The following is a 20409-nucleotide window of genomic DNA, read 5'->3' as shown; positions in this document are numbered from 1 at the left end:
ATGACTGGGAATCGAACCAGTGACCCTGTAGTTCAGGCCAGCACTCAATCCACTTCAAAGGGATTTGAAGTTAGCCACACCAGCCAGGGCTATCATTTATGCTTTTACAGTTGTCCCAATTTTCCCCCACTTCCGCCCTCCACCCAGCCCATCTCTCACTCCCACAGTCAATCCCCACACTGTTGTCCATGTCTGTGGGTCTTGTATATATGTTCTTTGACTAATCCTTTCACCTTCTTTCAATCAGCCCCCTCTCTCCCTCCCATTTACACCTGACAGTCTGTTCCATGTATCTATTCTATCTGATTCCATTTTGCTCATCAGTTTATTTTGTTCATTAGATTCCACATATAAATGAGATCATACAGTATTGTCTTTCACTGGCTGGCTTATTTCGCTTAGCATAATAGTCTTCAGGTCCATCCATGCTGTCACAAAAGGTAAGAATTTCTTCTTTTTTACTGTTGTATAGGATTCTACTGTGTAAATGTCCTTTTTTATCCACTCACCTACTGATGTGCACTTGGGCTGTTTCCAAACCTTGGCTACTGTAAATAATGCTGCTATGAACATAGCGGTGCCTATATTCCTTTGAATTGGTGTTTCAGGATTCTTTTTTTTTTCCACATTTTTTTTTATTGTTGTTCAAGTATAGTTGTCTCCATTTTTCCTGGGATTCTTAGGATATATCCCCAGAAGTGGAATCGCTGGTCAAAAGGTGATTCTATTTTTAATTTTTTGAGGAAATTCCATATTGTTTTCCACAGTGGCTATACCAGTCTGCATTCCCACCAACAGTGCACTTGGTTTCCCTTTTCTCCACATTCTTGCCAGCACTTGCTGTTTGTTGAGTTATTAATGATAGCCATTCTGGCAGATGTGAGCTGATGTCCCATTGTGGTTTTAATTTGCATTTCTCTGATGATTAGTGATGTTGAGCATCTTTTCATGTCTATGGGTCATCTGTATGTTCTCCTTGAAGAAGTGTCCATTCTGGTCTTTGTCCACTTTTTAATTGAGTTGTTTGTCTTCCTGGTGTTGAGGCGTATAAGTTCTTTATATATTTTGGAAAATGAAGCTCTTATCTGGTGTATCATTGGCAAATATGTTCTCCCTTAAAGTTGGTTCCCTTTTGATTTTGATGATGGTTTCTTTAGCCATGCAGAAGCTTTTTAATTTGATACAGTCCCATAAGAGTTTCCAGTGGGCCCCCTGCTCAAAGCAAGCACAAAGATGGAAACCATGACTTTTCAGACCTATACAAACCACCACCTGTTTATGTATGCCCCACCCAGTTCCAAAAGAAACTGAGCTCCACAGACAGCACCAGGTTGCCGTTGCCATTGCCGCTGCCACTGCTGCCATTGTGTCAGCCCCTTGAACACAGAACAGTCAGGGGAGGCTGACGCTCAGTGGGTGAGAGGTCATCAAGGTCATTTCTGCTTTCGAGGAGCCTGGCCTCAGTATGCCTGGGGTCTATTGGGGTGAAGCAGGAGATGGCGTGGCCCACGACCTTCTCGTTAGAACTGTAGAAGCCATCACAAAGGTCTCAGCAAGGCTGGGTGATGCTCCAGAATGGGAGACAAGCCAATTTGGGAGCAGAATGGATCCAGCTTTATTGAATGTGACTACCAATTATTTGATAATGACAGAAACTAACTAGGCACAATTTACAGTGTCACAACATGCCTTACGTGGCAAGAACAACAATTGCAGGGGAAAGCTGCCATTGTGGAGAAGTTGTCTAGCCTTCCATTTCAGAAACTCCAGCACAGCATTGCCACGCAGGACCACCAGGCTACGCCAGATCATCTGCTGCATCATCAGCATGGTTGTGGGTCAGCTTAAGACCAGTGAAGACCCCACTGTGGGGTTTTACCAGACAATCCTATTAAAAAGCATCAACCAGTGACACGGTCAGGCTTGGTCTGCACAACTTTTGTTGACCTCCTCCTAGCCAGGCACTCATGCTGTTTCCTCCTCCTTCCCCTTCCCCACAGTATTCATACTCTTCCAGATGCTCCAAATATCACACACAAATAATCAGGGCCACAGTGGGGGTGGGTGCAGTTGCTGCTGCTACCTAGGTACTATGCATGATGTTTGGATGCCAGACTAATTGCATCTCACAGAAGTTTGTGTTGTACCAGTCCATGCCTTGGTACAAGGAAAGACTTAAGTAATGCAAAAGGTTTTTTTTTTCATCTTCACCTGACAATATGTTTGTGGATTTTAGGGAGAATAGAAGGAGGAGAATGAAACATCAGTCAGTTGCCTCCTATACATGCCGTGACCAGGGATCAAACCTGCAACCCAGGTATATGCCTTGACTGGGAATCGAACCTGTGTCTTTTGGTGTTTGGGAAGATTCTCCAACCAACTGAGCCATCCAGCAGCCAGGGCTGACTTTCTTTTTTGAAATATACTGACAAGTTGTTCTAGCAACCCAAAGAAGTGAAGGAGAAAGCAGCTGCCTCATCTTCCAGACATTGATTTGTTCAGATGTTTTAATGCCTAATGATATAATAAAACCACAAAAAATTTTCTTAATAATTTAAATTGTTTTCATTAGTTTAATAGTTGGCTGGGCATCAATAACTACCCTGCCTGTTGGCTCTCTTGTGTCTCACCCACTTACTTCTACCCCAACTCAGCAATACCTACTGCATGGAGTAAAGTGCTGAATCAGTGTTCCTGGTGGGCCTCGGGGGAAGTGAGCCACAGACAGGGAGAGCTCAGGTCTGGCCTGAAGCTTCCCTTGCACTGAAACTTCTGCAGTTCTGACACCTCTTGTGACCTCTACACTGCATAGGATCAGGACTCTAGTAACACGACAGATGACCCAGAGTCCCACTGGACATGGAGAGGCCTTGGCAGGAACTGGCCCATCAGGTTCAGATCCCCTGTACAAAGGGCCTAGTAAGACCAAGGATGAGCAGAGATTTGAGGGAGAGGAACCTATTCTACCTCCAGAAGAGTTAGAATCACATTCAAGCCAAGAAGAGAGCAGCTCAGATCTTGTACCATCTGCTTTAGACATTGCTGAAAGGCGAGTACCCAGAACAGCCAGACGCCAATGCCACAGATGCAGGCCTGCTTTTGTTGGCATATAGATTTAGAACTATGAAAGGCAATCTGAGTTTCAGAGATTTGGCTTTAGGATTTCTCAGCCCTCAGACCTCTCTCTGCAAGCCATCTTTAGGCCTCCCTCACTACACACCTCACTGTCTTCAAATCCCAGGAAGTCTTAGCTATTTGGGCAGTTTATGCTCTCAGTTTTGGAGATAGAGGACTTGCCCAGAACAACTCTAGCCCTTTGGCCCCAAGACTTGGTGGTGTAAACCTGGTGGCAAGGTAGCAACCACAGGCTAGAACCCAGGACTTGGGCTGGTGCCCTATTAGGGGTTTTAGAATTAGTGAGGGCATATGATCCCAGGTGCCAGCATGGGTCCCAGGTCTGAGTACCTACAAATGGAACCAATCAGTGCTTTTCTCTCTCTTTCTCTCTCTCTCCCTCCTATCCCTCTCTCTCTCTCTCCCTCTCTCTCTCCTTCTCTCTTTCTCTCTCTCTCTCTCTCTCCCCGCCCCTCCCTGGCTGGTGTGGTTCAGTACAGAGTGCTGGCCCAAAAGCTCACCAGTTTGATTACCAGTCAGGGCACCTGCCTGGGTTGTGGGCCATGTCCCCAGTAGGGGGTGTGGGAGAGGCAACCATTTGCACATCCATGTTTCCCTCCCTCTCTTTCTTCCTCCTTTCCCCTCTCTCTAAAAGTAAATATATAAAAATCTTTAGAAAATATAAATAAAAACCAAAAGTAAATGAAAATGTCCTCAAGTGAGGATAAAAAAATGAAGAAAATCTGTATAAAGTATGGACTTTAGTTAATCATAGTGTATCAATATTGGTTCAAAATTCCAACAAAATATCACATTAATATAAGATGTTAATAATATGGGAACTGGGCTGGGGTATATGAGAACTCTCATAGTAGCTGTACTATTTTTCTGTAAATCTAAAACTTCCAAAAATTAAGTTTATTTTTAAAAAAATATCACTTTATAAAGTGTCTATCTCTAGTTTGCCTGGATATTAAAGATAAAAGCCTTAAGCCAGTGGTTCTAAAACTTTAGCACACATCAGAATAACCGAGAGGGCTTATTAAAGTATATTGTCAGTCTCCACCTCCAGAGTTTCTGGCACAGGAGGTCTAGGGTGGGATTAGAAAATGTTCGTTTCTAATAGATACCCCAGTGGTGGTGGCGGTGGCGGTGGCAGTGGTGGTGGTGCTGCTGCTGCTACTTCTGCTCCAGAGACCATACTTGAAGAACTACTGGTATAAACCTAAGGATTAAAACAATGAGGAACTCTCATGCCATCCAGCAGGTGAAGGCATTTGGGAAGCACTCCTTGGAAATTTTTTGGAGACCCTTCCAGAGCTCAGGAGAAGCCCCATTATCTACTCTACCTTACCCTCCACCCTTCCTGCTTCTTCCTAAGGCTCAATGACTTAGCAGTACATCGGTGAGAGAGAAACGATTCAGACCAAATTGGCAGGGTATACAAGAACTCCTGCTGTAGCAAAGGAGTCAGAGAGTAAACAATTGTTAAACAAAATGAGAAACGTGGGTAAATATTTGAGGAGCAAAGCATAACTGGAAATGGCCTGAACATGGAGAATCTGAAAAACTTCAAGGGTTAGGAGAAATGAAGTTCAAGGTAAGGAATGATTTGAATGATTTAGAGATCACCAAAAGAAGAGGGCAAGGATATTCTCATCTGGCTGTTGGCACAGGACACACTAGGGCACAGGAGTATGACAGCTCTTGACTTTTCAAGAAATCTGTAAATTGAACACCTATTGGAAGTCCAACAGTTTCACGCAGGTATGTGCAATAGATAATTATCATTCCATTTTACAAAGGGAGCTCTGAAACGTTAAGTAACTTGCCCAAGGCCATCTAGCTGTTAAGCAGGAAGAAACAAACTGGAACTCAGAAGGTTCTCTCAGTCTAAATCTGGTGACCCTCTCACACACATGTGCCCTCTACCTCCTTCTGCAGCCTCAGATGACAGGCTCTATCCATCTGCCTTCTCCCAGCTAGCTTCATAGTTTCTTTTCTCAGAACTTCTTCCATGATTAACCATGATCAGATTCATGGGCAAGGGCAGGAGGCCAGAATCTCAAGATCTCTCCCACCACCACTTGCCGGCCCTGGGTAACCTAAGCCCAGAGATTTAAATCTCTGCCTTGGCGTGTCAGGTCTTTTCCTCCAGGTTGTTGAGGATCAAAAGAGCATAGGAACGAGACCACGCTCCCTCACCTTCCATCAGGTCCCCTTCCCTCCGGCCGCAGCCAGCTACATCCGGGGCAAGAACCTACAAGTCCGGTTCAGCAGGTGCGTCTCAGCTGCCCTGCGGACAGAGCCGCACCTTCCAGGCTGTCCTGGCACCAGAACCCATCAGGGCATGTATCTACAGTTGGACAATTCCACTGGGCGAAGGCCCGGGACAGAATGCGAAGGAGAAGAGCCCCAATACCCCAGTGGTAGACTGCTGCTTTCGCATTCGGCCTCCGCACACGTCCAGTAACCCAAGGTCCAACCTCTCCTCCCTGCCGGTGATGAAAATCCTCCGCTCTCCTGCTACCTCTCCCAGAGACCCAGGGCGCTAACCTGGCCCTGGAGCCTGAGCTGGGAGAGTTAATTCCAACCGCCTCTCGCCGGTTCCCCGGCGCCGCGTCGCCAGGAGCGCCTGCCATTGGCCAAGAAGCCGGCATGGCGCTGATTGGCCGAGGCACTCCCAGGCACCCACAGTGGGCGCTGCGCACTCCGACTAGAGTGTGGCGGCGCCTTCTCCGCAGGCTACCTCTCGGAGCTGCTGCGAACTCCAGCAGCTCCCTCTCGGAGCTGCTGCGAACTCCAGCAGCTCCCTGGGAACGCACAGTCTACGCCGGAGTCCAGACTTTCGCGATCCCGATCTCCTTGCTGTCCCGGGGACGCCACCAGATCTCCTGGATCCTTTTCCTGCATAATCTCCTGTTTTTGTTTTTGTTTTCTTTTGTCTTCCTTCCCAGCTCAGCTCCACTTTTCCCTTCCGTACTCCCGGACCCCCAGCAGCCAGCCATTCTCAGCATCTCACCTATGGTCCCTCTGACTTCTGTCCCTCCTTGACATCAACTCCTTTGACCAACAGAAGCCTGTCGTAACCTTCTCGCCAGACTCCCCTAACTTCTTTCTTCTCTTTTTGCCAGCTCCTGACTCCCAAATCCAGCTAATCTTTGACCTTCTGACATTTGACCCTGACACTCTTGACTCCGGAGACCTAAATTCCTACCTCCTGCAGTCTGGACTGCTGAAACTGAGGTCTTTCCTGATTTCTGACCCCGTTTCTGAAGCTCATTTTAACTTTCTTACTCTTGGGCCAGTTCTTGCTACCGCTACACCAGTATGGACTTCATGATGAGCGGCCTGGCAGCCTGTGGGGCCTGTTTGTTCACCAACCCCCTGGAGGTGGTGAAGACTAGGATGCAGTTGCAGGGAGAACTGCGGGCCCCTGGCAGCTACCAGCGGCACTACCGAAACGTCTTCCATGCCTTCATTACCATCGGCAAGGTGGACGGCCTGGCTGCCCTGCAGAAAGGCCTGGCCCCTGCCCTCCTATACCAATTCCTGATGAATGGCATTCGGCTGGGCACCTACGGGATGGCTGAGGCTGGAGGCTACCTGCACACAGCTGAGGGCACCCTCAGCCCGGTCCGCAGCGCAGCAGCTGGTGCCATGGCTGGGGCCATGGGAGCCTACTTGGGGAGCCCTATCTACATGGTGAGAAGGGTCTTGCCTGGGGCCTCCAAGGCAGACACTTGGTGTGGGGTGGGGACCTGGGCCTTCATAACTGATACTGAGATTGGAAGTGGATTTGTGTAGGGGTGGGTGAGGAGCTTGAGTAGCATACCTCAGCAAGTGTAAGGATCAGGAGCGGTCCTGGGCATCACAGAGTTACAATCTCACAGTTGGCCCTTTTGAGTTATCCAGGTTATAGACCCTTTGCCTGAGGCCTAGAGAGGGGAAGTGACCAGCTCAAGGTCACACAGCTGCTTATTGCTAGGACTAGGCCCTGCTTTGCACTTCTCCTGGGAAGACACTGAGAGGCACTAAGTTCTGAAGGAGAGGCAGTCTGATCTCACTCCTAGGATATGAGATTCAGGGACAGTACCCTCTACAAAGTCAGCTGAACCCATGGCCCCATGAAGTTTTGGGGTCAGGTGCAGATGACCCCTTACAACCCACCAGAGTCTGATGGGGAACCTGATTGTGCTGGTGGCTGGAGATCCTGACTGGGAATAGGAACTGGCATGAGAGGCTGGACACCCAGGTGTTGCCTAACGTGAAGAATCTTAGGAAATGTTGGCATGCTCTAACCTCTCCATCCCCATGCCTACTCACAAGGGAAGGAGGCTGTAGAGGGGGGTGGGGTGTCTTGCAGTGACATGAAATCCATTCCCCAGGACTGGAGCCAAGGGACAGAGTCTCATGACCAATTCGTTAAGTGGGAACAACAATAATTATCAGATTAAAAGGATATTCATTGTTGAACACCCTAAAGGAAGTATGAGGGGTTCAGGTGTTTGGGTTTCTGAGGTAGAAGGATGGTCACTAGGCCATAGGTTGTGATACTCTCTTGTCCTCAGGTTAAGACACACCTACAAGCACAGGCAGCCTCAGAAATTGCTGTAGGGCACCAGTATAAGCATCAGGTAAGGTGTTTCCAACCTCACTGGAGCCCCTGCCATTCTCTCCCATTTGGCCCCAACTTTCTGCCTGCACCCAGCAGCTCCAACCCAGACAAGGCTCTGCCCAGCCAATCAATTCAGCCTCCTTCTACCCCTGAAGTCCACCCAGATCCTCTTCCCCACATGTTCCCCAGTTCCTCTAGTCTTTTGCACCCGTTTCTCCTGCCCCATTCTCCTAGTCTGCTAATGTCCTCACCTCCATACTCCCTAGTCTGGGATGGCAAGGGAGGAGACAGCGAGGTGGTAGACAATCAAAGGGCAACATTCTGGTGCTGAGCTCACACACAAAGGTTGTCCAGACATCAGATGCCTGTTATGCACCCATCCTTAGCAGTGTTGGAAGATGGCAGCCCTTGATACCAATGTGACTAAACCCTTCCCCATGGTCTTCCCTCTACCAGGGCATGTTTCAGGCACTAACAGAGATTGGCCAGAAGCACGGTCTGGTGGGGTTGTGGCGTGGGGCCATTGGTGGGCTACCTCGAGTTATCTTCGGTTCCTCCACCCAGCTGTGCACCTTCTCATCCACCAAGGACCTCATGATCCAGTGGGAGGTACTGCCTGGGAAATGGGTGGGGCCACCATGGGAATGTGGGCAGGGGAGTGCAAGCTGAACTGAGTCTTAGAGAAGTCAGTACCAACACTTAATGTGAGGGAGTGGCAGAAGGGTTGGGGATCACCCTCTACAGCCTTCCCACAGCTCTCATCATTCCTCCCAGAAGGTTTATGTGAGTCCTTCACAGTGAGTGTCCATACTGTACCATAACTGATAGAGTGGAAGCTCCTTGAGTTACCAGCTCTCTACTGTATCCCCCGTGCAGGGCCTGCCCTTTCCTAGGAGTTGAATGATTGGCTGATTGACAAAGCTCTTCCTTCCCTTAGATATTTCCTCCCCAGAGCTGGAAAGTGGCTCTGGCAGCTGCTATGGTGAGTGGCATTGCAGTGGTCCTAGCCATGACACCCTTTGATGTGGCCAGCACAAGACTCTACAACCAGCCCACAGACACTCGGGGCAAGGTAAGGGAGTGCTCTGGGGTTCAGACAGGCAGGAAAAGCTGGAGAGGGAAGGGGGAGAGCAGATTCTGGCTGCAAGTGAGACAGCCCAAAAGGCAGCCTGCAGAAGTGAGGCCCCTGATGGGCTCTGACAAACTCCTTCCCTATTCTCTCCCTCCTCCAATCTGCTCTCAGGGCCTCATGTACCGGGGGATGCTGGACGCTCTGCTGCAGACAGCTCGGACAGAGGGCATTTTTGGCATGTACAAGGGTATAGGAGCCTCCTACTTCCGCCTCGGCCCTCACACCATCCTCTCCCTCTTCTTCTGGGACCAGCTGCGCATCCTCTACTACACATACACCAAATAACAGCGACTCTTCCACACTCTACCAAATCAGGACTCCTTGGTCACTTCTGCCTCCATTATTATATGTCCTGGTGATTTCTGACCAGTTGACCTTTCATCCATCAGAGGGGGACAGTCAATACCACTCCCCATCTGTTTTCTCAGGGTTAAATTACTACAAGAGAGTTTCCTTCCCTTCCTTGGATGTCACTTTAAATGTCCTCTACCTGGCCCCCTGTACATTTCACACCCTTCCATCAGGGCTGAACCAGTCACTCCGAAGAGACTCCCTTTCTCCACTGCCAGCCTTGGGTCCCTTCTGATCCCATGTACAACTTTAAACTCCCCCTCCAAGACCAAAGGGTACTGGGGAGACCCGGGGTCCTTTTAGATTCAAAGGCACGGAGATTATGTTGGTTATAAAGCAAGTTTATTTCTGCAGAGAAGTGTCTTATGTTTATGCACAGGGAAGGAATTTGGGGGATATATCCAACCCTTTATTCCCCTTGCAGAATGGGCTCCCCAAGTCTTCAGCAGCATCATGTAGCTTTTCAGCATCTTTACTGGGGACCAAAGATATTGGGATCATGAAGAGTCAGACTGGTCACCAGCAGTTCAAAGTCACCCAGGCTCCAGGGTGGAAGTGACTGATTTTCAGAGCCAAGAGATGACCTATGATCAGGGCTTTGGGGTGGGAGAACAGATGGGGAGATAACATCATCCAGGCCTCCTGTGTGGAAGCTCCCACTTCCTGATCCTTGGAGGACTTGGGTATCTGTGACCCCAAACCTCTGGCCCACTCCTACTTCCTTGGAGGACCCCACCAGCCAGCCTCTCGGCTCTGCCCCTCCCAGCCAATTTTCCTGGGGACCCCACTCATGAGCCACATGCCCTTTCTGTCCTCCTTACGGGGGCTGATTGAAGGTGAGCAGGAGATCAGTCTGGTACCGAGGCAGCCGCAGCAAGGCCTGGTGCAGTGTTATGTCCTTTGTTACCTAAAAGGATCATCATCAGGATGCTTACCTGATGCCCTAGGGCCAGCCTCTTCACCCCTCCAGGGTATCTCACACACCACCGACCCTTACCTGCTGATGTTCTTTAGCTACCTGCTGCTTGCCAGAGAGGACCCAGGCATCTTCACAGTAGCCCCTCAAGGCCAGATTCTCTAAAAGAAGGGGTTGCACAGCCTCCACTTGAACAGTCCTAGCGTCCTGCACCCCACCAACGTCCTCAAAGTGGTACCTGGAGTGTAGGAGCAGGGTCATGGAGGGGCAACTCTCACCACCTCCCCACAAGCATCTTTAAGTTTGAACTTAACTCGCTCACTTCCCGTGACAGGTTTGCCCTCCGAGTTCTTGTAGCCCAGGTTAACAGTACAGGCACAGGCCCCGCCCACTCATTCGGACCCGGCCTTCCCATTGGCCAGCCACAGGTCTCTCACCGCGCAGCCGCTTCTCCCTGCACGTGGGCCTGCAGCTCTAGAAGCTCCACGATCAGACTCTGGTCCGTCATGCGGTGGCAGAAAACTTCTTGATTGTCTGGGACTGGTCGGAGGTCGCTGGAAAGAGGCAAAGCAGGCCCTAGTTGACGCCAGTTCATTTCCGCCACCCACCGGATTGGCCTCCGTCCGCGCTGGGGCTTTCTAACCTTACGTCAATGGCCCCGGTAGGGAGTGTGGCAGAGAAGGCGCCCCCGAACAGTGGATACTCTCGCGTGGGCTCCATGGGTCTGGGACTAGAGAGATTTAAAGGAAACCTACAGGAAACCACGTGGTATCACCTCCCTGGGTTTCGCCGCAGCCACTGCCACCAACGGTCTTCCTTTGCTCCGGCCCTTTAAGATTTTGCCCCGCCCTGCGATCGCGCTGGCCCGTCGGCGCCCGCGCCTTCAGCCGCCCTCCACCGGTGCTATTCCCGGAAGCCACGTTCTTAGGAGGGCGCGGGGCGGGACCGCGGGGTTGGCTAGGAGTTGAAACCAAGGTTCGGGATTTGTGACGTGCTGTGGTTACTCACTTACGCCCGCTAGTCTCCTCCTTTTAAAGGGGGCACACGTTCTAAGAATGTCGCCTGAGACCCTCCTTAGGGGTCATTGCTCGTCCAAGTGACCAACGTCTAGGCGAGGTCCGTGAGTCAGAGGTGAAGATTTAAGTTACCCAGACTTCTTCTCGAGCCCTCTTGACAGAGAATGACCTGCCAACCAGATCGCTACTTCCTGATCCGTTGCAAGGAAGAGAACAATGGGACCAGGTGAATGAGCAGGTTAGGATTCAGGCCTCACGCCTTCCGGAAAGCGATACCCAACCCAAGGATTATATGTCTAATCCTTCTCAAATCTTCCGCCTTGGGAACTCGGTGAGGGAGTGGGGAGGAGGTGCCCTTATGGCCTCACGGGCCTCACACACACACCTGGCCGAAAGCACGGATTACACCCCCTATTGTGTTTCTTCTATGGGTTTTTAGAGTGTACTTAAAAGTTTCCGCTCAGTTATATCCTCCCAGCCGATTTCTTCATTCATCTTTGATCCCCAACACCTGGCAGAGTGTTTAGAGTAAAACAGACCCATTATGTACTGAGTGGTTGAATAAACCCAATAGTGTAAATTCTGGAATTCACTCAGAAATAAGGGCATCCTAGGAGTATTTTAGCCAGGGAAACAGCAGGAGCAAAGACTTAACACGAAGGAACATGTTTGGGGAAATCCAAATACAGACACCCCTTCAACTTCCCATGGTTCAACTTGATTTTTTCTTTTGACTTAACAATGGTGGGAAAGCCATGCGCATTCGATAGGAACTATACTGCGAATTTTCAATTTTGATTATTTGCTGGGCTAACTGATGTGCTGTATGATACTCTACAGAGTAGTCATTGTTAGATGATTTTACCCGCAATTGTAGGCTAATATAGGTGTTCTGAGCACATTTAAGTAGGCTAGTCTAAACTACAATGTTTAGTAAGTTAGGTGTATTAAATGCAATTTTGACTTATGATAATTTACAGTGGTTTTATGGGATGTAACTCCCAACATAAGTAGATGAACATCTGTTGTCACTTTGGCAAGGGAATGGGTGGCAGAGAGCTATGAATGAAAAGGCTGGAGAGGTGGCAATGTGCAGACTATTTATAGGGTATACTTAGGAGCTTGGACTCCTTACTGACTTCTGATAGCTAGCATCAGACCTCTCAGCCTCATTTCCTCACCTCTAAAACATTGTTAGGATTAAAGGAGGGTGGATGCAGCTGCATCTGACTCTGCTTCTGAGCAAAGACAGTGGAGAAATTCTAGAAAGGAGGGGAATGTCATAGACCCTGAAGGGAGAGAGGAGTCTGGACATGGAGAACCAAAGGATCCATGTCAGAGAGGTCTACCCCATGCAACTTCTCTCAGATGAGGAGTGGCAGATCTCTCTGTATCTTCCCCTCCCCATTTCTGCTGGCCTGTCTCCACCTCCTACTCACCAGCGGTAATACCAACTCTGTTTGCTTTGTGAGCATCAAGCAAATAAAGAGCCCTTGGAGACAGGCCTGCAAGGACGTAAGATGTTACGTCCTTGCCGCAAGATGTTAACAAGGCCCTAGCACTGGGCACAAGGGGTAGGGCCCTATTCATGGGCCAGGAGGAGGTCACACTAGATTGTGGAGACTAAGCAGAAAGCTCCCCAACTTCCCCATTTTGGGGTCTCTGGCATGCCAGAAGATGTGCTCTTCTATGAGTTCTGTGTAGCTGGGGACTCCTGAATTCTTGAGCTCTTGGGACATGGGTTAGGTATGCTCTTCTAGGTGGTAAGAAGCAGACCTCCATGGAGTGAGAGAGGTGCAAGACCAGACCTCTGGGAGAATGAGGTTGAAGGCCATCCTAACTTGGCAAATTCCTACTTTTCACTGAACTTCCTTCTCTCTTACCCTTCCTCTCTCTTTGTGTCCGTCCCTTTTTCTGGACCTCCCAACTGCTGATTCAACCATGTGTTTAAATTCAAACTCCCCAAGGGACAGGATGTAACTGGGCTGATTAGTTGACATTCAGTCTGAAAGTACCTATTTGGCCAGCTCTCATACTTAGCCACTTCCCAAACCACTAGCCAGACATTAGTGAGAGCCCTGGCTGACTGAGGCTAGGATGATGAGTATCATGGGACAAATCTCATTGGCTGAGATGGCCCACGGCCACTTTTCTTGAGGATGTGAGGGTATGTCAAGCTCTCAGCTTACTGGTTGAAATAGGCCCACAACTGATCAATTCTCTGCCCCTGGGACATACCCTTATCCAATGCCCTACATGCAGTTAATACAGTGGTTTGCTTTGGGAACAGGTGTCCCAGGGCCTTGGAGGGCACCAAGAGGTAGACCTCCTGGACTCAGATCAGAGAGATGATTCAACACCCAAAGTCAAGCATCCCTTTGAGAAGAGTTAGAGCAACATATATTTTTATTAAGCAGAAGTGTTTAACCTTATTTTCCTCCATGCACCCCCTTGGGCCACTTGGACCACTACTCAGAAAAAAATATTTTTAAATTCATAAAATAAAAGATAGATATACATAGAAAATGAAAACCCTTCAATACAATCATCAAAATCCCAGATTTTTGATACAGCAAAATGTGCTTCTTTGTTAGTACATTAACAAAATCCAGCTGTGGTCTAACAAGTGTAATGTCAAACCAGTGATGCTCATAAATCCTAGTTCAAGCAATCTGCAACGACTCCCACCTGGGGAGAACATCTATGATCTCAGTTGTGACGATCTCTGGTCTGTAGGACATAGATGTTAACAAAGCCCTAGCACTGGGCACAAGGGGTAGGGCCCTATTCATGGGCCAGGAGGAGGTCACACTAGATTATGGAGAACCACTACTGTGCTTTGTTATCTACAGTCACAAGGTAAGGAAATGCTAAATCTCAGTTAAGAGGTCATTGAAAATAAATGTAGTTGGGGTTTTTTGTTTTCCATCCTAGTTAGGTGGAGCTTAAGAAACCGTGCTATGAACTGTGTGCCCTAGCCATACACTAGGCTCTTTGGGAGGATATAAAAAAAACATGTAAAACATGGTACTTCTTTCTGAGCCTCCAGCCTGAGTGTGGAGAGCAAGGGCATATGGTTCACTTTTTAAATTTGATAGACATTAGTACCCCACACTTTACGTCTGAGGAAACTGCCTCAGAATGATGCCCAGGGTCCTGTGGCAATTAGTGATAGCTGCAGGAGGTTTCTAGACAAAGACCTGATATCATGAAGACAGTGTTTAAGAAAGACTAGTGTGTCCTTGTGTTTGGGTTGATGCTATAGCAGCCACTCAGAACCCTCCATATCTTACCATTCTTCCTTTCATACTCTGTACACAAGGCCCTTTGAACTTCCCATCAGCCCCTTGATTGAGTCAGCCTCTTTCATGCCTCTGGTCTTTTGCACATGTGCTCTCTGCCTAGAACCTTCTTTTCTCCCTCTTTCTTGGCTAGCTGCTCCTGAAGTTTCCCAAGGCTCTTGGCCTTTTGATCCCCACTACAGGCACCCCACTCTCTGATAATGCTAATCCCTAGTAAATTCTAAGCACCAGGAGCGCAGGGACCATATCTGTCTTTCATCTGTAGCTTCCCAGCGAGTTGTAAAGGACCTGGTCTATAAATATTTATTGAATGAGTGTTGCTTAAGACACTGGAAGTTATTTATTAATTAAGACCAGTTAAGAAATGTTATACGATAAAGAACTTGTCTTTCTGATTCCTAGGAAGGAAACTCTGAAATCCTTGGAATTTCCCTAGTGATAGAAGTTCTTTGTTATTCACAGTGAGCCCAATAGTTTATCCTAATGAAATGGCTAGTTTATGCAAAGGAAAGAATCAGGATGGAAGTGGGCCACACCAGAAAGACCAACCATGTGATTAGAGGGTTAGCACTTTGAGTCACTTGCTATTAATCCAACAAAATCCCAGTGAAGGTTCTGAACACTGAGGCTCAGGGAAACTTCTTGGTTGGTAAACACATTAATGTGCCGGGAGGGTGGAGCACTCTTACTCCTGAGGAAAAGGGCATGGAAGATGTACTTCAGAACTCTCCAGACCTTGTCGATATGCATCCTTTTGATGAAACAGGAATCGTAAGTACAGCACTTCCCTGAATCCTGAGAATTATTCTTGTAATTTTTTAATCTGTAAGCATCACAGGAACCCCAGAATATACAGCCAGATGGCCAGAAATGTGGACAGCCTGGGGACCCATGAGATTTATGGCTGGCACCTGAAATTAGGGCAATCTTATAAAAAACTGAGCCCCCTTACCTTGGTGGGATCTGATGGTCAGCACCAGAATGGTACTGTAGTATGTCCAAGTTGTTGTTAGAACATTTGGGGGTGAAATGGATTAAGAGCTCATTATAATATCCCAAGTTTAGTGTGATGAGGGTCTACACTAAGCTGGTAGAAATAGGAAAGAGATGAAGCCAGATAAGTGATAAGCAATGGAAACAGTAATATGGGTGATTTGCAAAGTATAAAAGAATGAGCATTTTGAAGACAGAGGCCTGGCCAAGAAGAATGGAGACACCAATGACAAGTAAGACAATGAACGTCTTGGCTGTAAGTGGGGCAAAGAGGAGAGAGATCTTCTGTTCTTGCCCCAAAGTCACAAGATTGGGCACTTGACCCTCTGTCCCCCACTTCCCAGCAGTGGAGTCCAGGGTGCAGGGAAGACTGCGCCATGTCTGTGCTCTGCAACATTTCTTCCTAAGGATCCAGTGTCTGGAGCTTGTGAACAGCACATGTCCCCACCACCCTCAGAGTGAGTTACATATTCTCACGAGGTTCTGAGCATCCTGTTTTCAACTTCTCAACAGACACATGCCCTCCTGCACCTCACACCTGTTTCTTAGCCCATATTCCACAAGTGTGAGAAGCTCTTTTCACCTGCTCTGTTTAGCCAAGGCCACTTCCTTATAATAGGTGAGGTATTTGGTAGTGGGGACAGTTCTCTGTAGTGTGTTAAGAAAGAATGTAGGAAAGAGTAGTTTGCCTCAGAGTGAAGACAAGGTCTTCAGAGATTCAGTGGTGAAGGAGGAAAACAGGCTGGTTCCCTAGACTCTTCTGTCACCCTGGATACCTTCCCAGGGGCATCCCAAGATACTCCAGTGGCTCAAGCAGTGGGAAGCCATTCAGCTAGTTAGACTGTAAAGTTAGTGGTGCCATTTCTTCTCAGCCTCCCCCATTTCTGCCAACCCCTTAAATGTTGGGTTACCAGGCCTAACACACTCTTTCTAGATAACCGTACCCATGCATACTGGTGCCTCCCAAATCTCAATGTCCCCCCAAGGACTTTTTCTGACCACCTCCTGGATACCTCTGATTTATGTCCCACCAATACCTCAAACTCAACAGGTCCTGAGCAAAGCACATTACCTTTCTCCCAAACATGCACCATCTACTGTGTTCCTACTACAGCTAATGAAATTATCACCCACCCAAAGATCCAAGCAAGTATCTGGACATTAGTTCTTCTCTCTCCTTCTCCCCTCACATCCAGTTCCTAGTGGTTCTATCTTCTCATGTCTCTCAAATCCTTCCACTTCTTTCCATACCCACTGCCACCACCCTGGTTCTGGCTAGCATTATTTCTACAAGAAGACTGCAAAGCCTTCCTATTGGACTCCCCACATGCGCTCCTGTGTTTCTCCTCGGTAGCTAGAATGATCTTTCAAATTGTTTTCCATTGCTCTTAGGATAAAATTCAGATTCCTTAACATACTCTGTTAGTGCCTGTCCCACTTCCCATATCTACTTAATGTTCCAGACACACCCACCTTTGCTCAATTCCTTAACTCACTGTGTCCTTGCTTGTGAAGCTTTGCAAATGTTGTTCTACTTTCCTAGGGTGCCTTACCTTCCTTTTCTTGTAATAAGCTACTACTCATCCTTCAGGTCTCTCCTAATCCCAGGAATCCGTCCTTGATCTAAAAGTCTGGGCTGCATCCCCTGCTGTAGGCTCCCATGGTACCCTGAGCTTCCCCATAAGATACTTCGTTGAAATTGCTTGTTCCAAGTCTGTCTCCATGTGTGCACCCTGGAAGGAGGCCCTTGCCCATTTTCTAACCTGAATGACAGACTGGGTGGGACTCTGTGTCATATCGTTTGCCCCATTCTGTAGTCACAGGCTGCTCCTAAGCCTGACCAGGCAGATGAAGCTGCACAAACCCCACCCCCACCCCCCTTCATTAGGGGAAAATGGCTCAAGTTAAAGAACATCGAAACGGCTATTGCTGGAAGTTGGATAAGGTGGAAAGAGATGGATTGGAGGAAAAAAATATGGCTGTCTCGATGACTTTGAGATCTGAGTACTGAAAGTGAAGAAGCAAGATGGGAGGTTATGGTCAACAGTAGGGTGCTTGAAAAAGTAAGTTTGGAGGTAGAGTCGATCTAGGTGATGTCAAAATCCAAGATGAGGAGGTTGTCTAGGTGGAAGGGAGGAAGTCACTGGAGAAAAGTTTAGGATGTTGAAAGTCATTGACATGGATCCAGAATAATGGAAGGGATCAAGGTGGAGAACAAGACTAAGAACCAGGGAACAATGCCCTTGAATGAGGGGGAATTAGGAAGGGCAGAATATGGTTTGGCTACAAGTGATAGAAAACATCCAAATTAACAGGGCTTGCCCTGCCTGGTGCAGCTCAGTTGGTTAGGCATCATCCTATGAAGCGAAAGGTTGCTGGTTCGAGTCCCAGTCAGGGCATATGCCTGGGCTGTGGGTTTGGTCTCCAGTTGATGCACATAGGAAGGGCAGCCAATTGATGTTCCTCTCACATCATTTTTCTCCCTTTCTTCCTCCCTCGCCTCTCTCTAAAAATAAATAAATAATTTTAAAAAGTATTACTGCTTAAACAAGAGTTTATTTCCAACATTTAAGACATCTAGTGATAGCCTGTCCAGCGTTCATATGTACTCCTCAGTGTCAAAAGATGCAGTCTCTTATCTTGCTACTCTACTCTGCATGATGCCAATTCCCAGCGCCACCTCATGCCAAAACGGTACTGGAGTTCCAGCCACATTTTCATTCCAGACAGCAGGAAGCAAGAATGAAGAAAAGCGTACGCCCTTCCTTTAACAACACTTGGAAGTTGTGTACATTGTTTTTCCTCCCACTGGCCAGAATTTAGTCATAGCTGTAAGGGAAGCTGGGAGATGTGTTTATTTTGAGAAACTACAACCCCGCTAAGATATTGGAGGATTCTACTTTTAGAGGGGGGAATCAGATATAGAGGAGTATTTGGCAGTCTCTTCCACAAGGAGTGATGGGTAAGTCAGCAGAACACAATGGCATAAATCTAAAATGGGCAAGATTTTCTTTAAAGAGGGTGAAGAATAGTCTGGAAGTGATAGGGAGGACCCAAACTCTAGCTCCCCAGCAGGAGAGAGAGGTGAGGTGAGGTTTGAGAATAAAAGCCACCACTTGGAGAGGTTTTCAGAGGATAGCTGGTTTTCTAAGAAAGTAAAGAGGGGCAGAAAAGAGCATGGAGGAGTTTGCTAGAGGGCCTTTGTGAGGGGTAGGGAGAGACAGGGGCTGGGTCAGGGCCCAGGAAGGACAGAGTTGTGTGGCTACTGAACAAAAAGAGATGAGAAGCTGAGTGGACTGGTGGTCATGGCAGTGTCTGAGGGTGGGTCTTGCTCGGCCAGGGTGATCCAAACAAGAAACTGCTCTACCACCAAAATGTATAAATTTACCTATCACAACCAATCATCAGGTAATCATATGCCATCCTATTTGTACATCAACCATTTAGTAAACTTGACATCTGAGCCTTTGTATCAGCCCCAAAAATGTACATTTGAGATTGTCTGTAAATTTTATATATACATACACATTTCTTCCCTGTTCGGGGCGGGGGGGGGGGGGTGTCCACCCACAGAGCCCCCTGTTGGGCACAGATGAGAATAAGTCTACCAAGACATGATCTGCTTGGGGAGGAAACGTAGTCAATCTCTCAAAGGAGAAGGGCCAGGAGCCTTTTCCTCAGTGGGCTTTTATTAGGTTCAATTTGCACAGGAATACAGGTAAAGCTCATCAATCATTGTCAGGCAGTAAGGATCAAACAATAGATAATATACAAAGAACTATGAGGGCTTATTCTGAGTCAGGGTCAGTTAGCTACAGGGCTATAAAACTTTTGCAAACAAACTCATTTCATGCTTGACCCTTATCAGAAAACTGAAGGCATCCTTAGCAAAGCAGGTTTCACAGGATTTTATGTATTCTTTCTTAGGCCTGATTGCCCTGGGGAGCCTGCTCTTTCCAACACAGGGCCACACCCACCTCTGGTATTATTTCAGGCTTAGGTGGAGCAAGGGAAGTAAGGCACCCAAGAGATTAGGAGACTTCTCACAGACAGAAAGAGGACTCAGGCTATGTCAAAGCTGAGGGGCGAGGGTCCATCACCCCCTTTTTCTATAGCCCCCCAAGTCCTTCCCTGAGGGCTCCTTCATGACCATGCCTGTCTTAGGTCATCCCTCCCTTGAGGAATCTTACCCGTCATTGGCCAACTGGTCATCTCCTTGCTCAGCCACTTATAAGCTGTGTGATCTCCAGGCAATTTAACCTCAATTCTTCCTTTTATTTAAATAAAAAAGAGGACTTCCGGCCAAGATGGTCGGAAGATATCTTTGCCTCCTTGCACAACCAAAGGACAACAAATGTAAAAACAAAAAAATAACCAGAACTACCATAAAATCTAATTGTATGGAAGCCCAACAACCAAGGAGTTAAAGAAGAAACATTCATTCAGACCAGAAGGAGGGGCAGAGACAGGCAGCAAGGGAGGAGAGGATGACTTGGCAAGGTGGCAGCTAGAGGACTGGGAGGGCAAGGCAGGGGCTGGTGGAGTGGGGGGTACTACATTTGTGTGCAGATAACTGGAAAGAACTGGGAAGTGAGACACACCGCACAAACCCAGGGATCCAGAGCAGGGAAATAAAGTCTCAAAACCTCTGGTTGTAAAAACCTGTGGGGGTTGTAGCAGTGGGAGAAACTCCCAGCCTCACAGAAGAGTTTGTTGGAGAGACCCACAAGGTCATAGAAAATACACAAACCCACCCACCCAGAATTAGCACCAGAAGGGCCCAATTTCTTTGTGGGTAGCAAGGGAAGTGACTGAAAACCAGCTGAGAGCTGAGGAAATGGCACTGTTCCCTCTTGAACCCCTCCTGAACATACAACACTACAACACAGTGAGGTGGGTTGCTCCACCCTGGATAATACCTAAGGCTCCATCCCTTACTACAGCTGCACTGAGACAAAAAAAAAAAA

General features: G+C 47.9%; 2 protein-coding genes across 3 annotated transcripts; one reads left to right on the top strand and one right to left on the bottom strand.

Annotated features, from left to right (window-relative positions):
* Nucleotides 1–5847: 5847 nt before the first annotated feature.
* On the top strand, nucleotides 5848–9568 carry SLC25A35 (solute carrier family 25 member 35). Of its 2 annotated transcripts, XM_045824558.1 has the most exons (5): nucleotides 5851–6819; nucleotides 7686–7751; nucleotides 8189–8341; nucleotides 8670–8804; nucleotides 8976–9568. In XM_045824558.1, the coding sequence occupies exons 1-5, from the start codon at nucleotides 6445–6447 to the stop codon at nucleotides 9147–9149; spliced, it is 903 nt and encodes a 300-aa protein (XP_045680514.1). In that variant the 5' UTR covers nucleotides 5851–6444; the 3' UTR covers nucleotides 9150–9568. The 2 variants fall into 2 exon arrangements, with proteins under 2 accessions (XP_045680515.1, XP_045680514.1); XM_045824559.1 differs by lacking the exon at nucleotides 7686–7751 and having other exon boundaries at nucleotides 5848–6819.
* Nucleotides 9541–11319, bottom strand: RANGRF (RAN guanine nucleotide release factor). The gene is made up of 5 exons (XM_045824560.1): nucleotides 10775–11319; nucleotides 10569–10685; nucleotides 10213–10369; nucleotides 10037–10122; nucleotides 9541–9811 (listed from the first exon to the last, which is right to left on the bottom strand). Exons 1-5 carry the CDS (start codon nucleotides 10849–10851, stop codon nucleotides 9688–9690), a joined length of 561 nt encoding a protein of 186 aa, XP_045680516.1. The 5' UTR covers nucleotides 10852–11319; the 3' UTR covers nucleotides 9541–9687.
* Nucleotides 11320–20409: the final 9090 nt, after the last annotated feature.

The sequence above is a fragment of the Phyllostomus hastatus genome, unplaced genomic scaffold (assembly GCF_019186645.2).
Source record: "Phyllostomus hastatus isolate PE091 unplaced genomic scaffold, TTU_PhHast_1.1 phas_scaffold_55, whole genome shotgun sequence".
Lineage (NCBI taxonomy): Eukaryota > Metazoa > Chordata > Mammalia > Chiroptera > Phyllostomidae > Phyllostomus > Phyllostomus hastatus.
Note: the sequence above shows the minus strand (reverse complement) of the source record. Positions and strands in the feature narration are given on the sequence as shown.

Bases quoted from the DNA above. Each gene is read 5' to 3' on its own strand.
- SLC25A35 (XM_045824558.1), top strand. From the start codon at position 6,445: ATGGACTTCATGATGAGCGGCCTGGCAGCCTGTGGGGCCTGTTTGTTC. The intron at 6,820-7,685 runs GTGAGAAGGGTC...TCTTGTCCTCAG, and splicing joins TGGGGAGCCCTATCTACATG to GTTAAGACACACCTACAAGC. The intron at 8,342-8,669 runs GTACTGCCTGGG...TCCTTCCCTTAG, and splicing joins ACCTCATGATCCAGTGGGAG to ATATTTCCTCCCCAGAGCTG.
- RANGRF (XM_045824560.1), bottom strand. From the start codon at position 10,851: ATGGAGCCCACGCGAGAGTATCCACTGTTCGGGGGCGCCTTCTCTGCC. The intron at 10,123-10,212 runs GTAAGGGTCGGT...TGATCCTTTTAG, and splicing joins TAGCTAAAGAACATCAGCAG to GTAACAAAGGACATAACACT. The intron at 9,812-10,036 runs GTAAGGAGGACA...CCCACCCCAAAG, and splicing joins CTCACCTTCAATCAGCCCCC to CCCTGATCATAGGTCATCTC.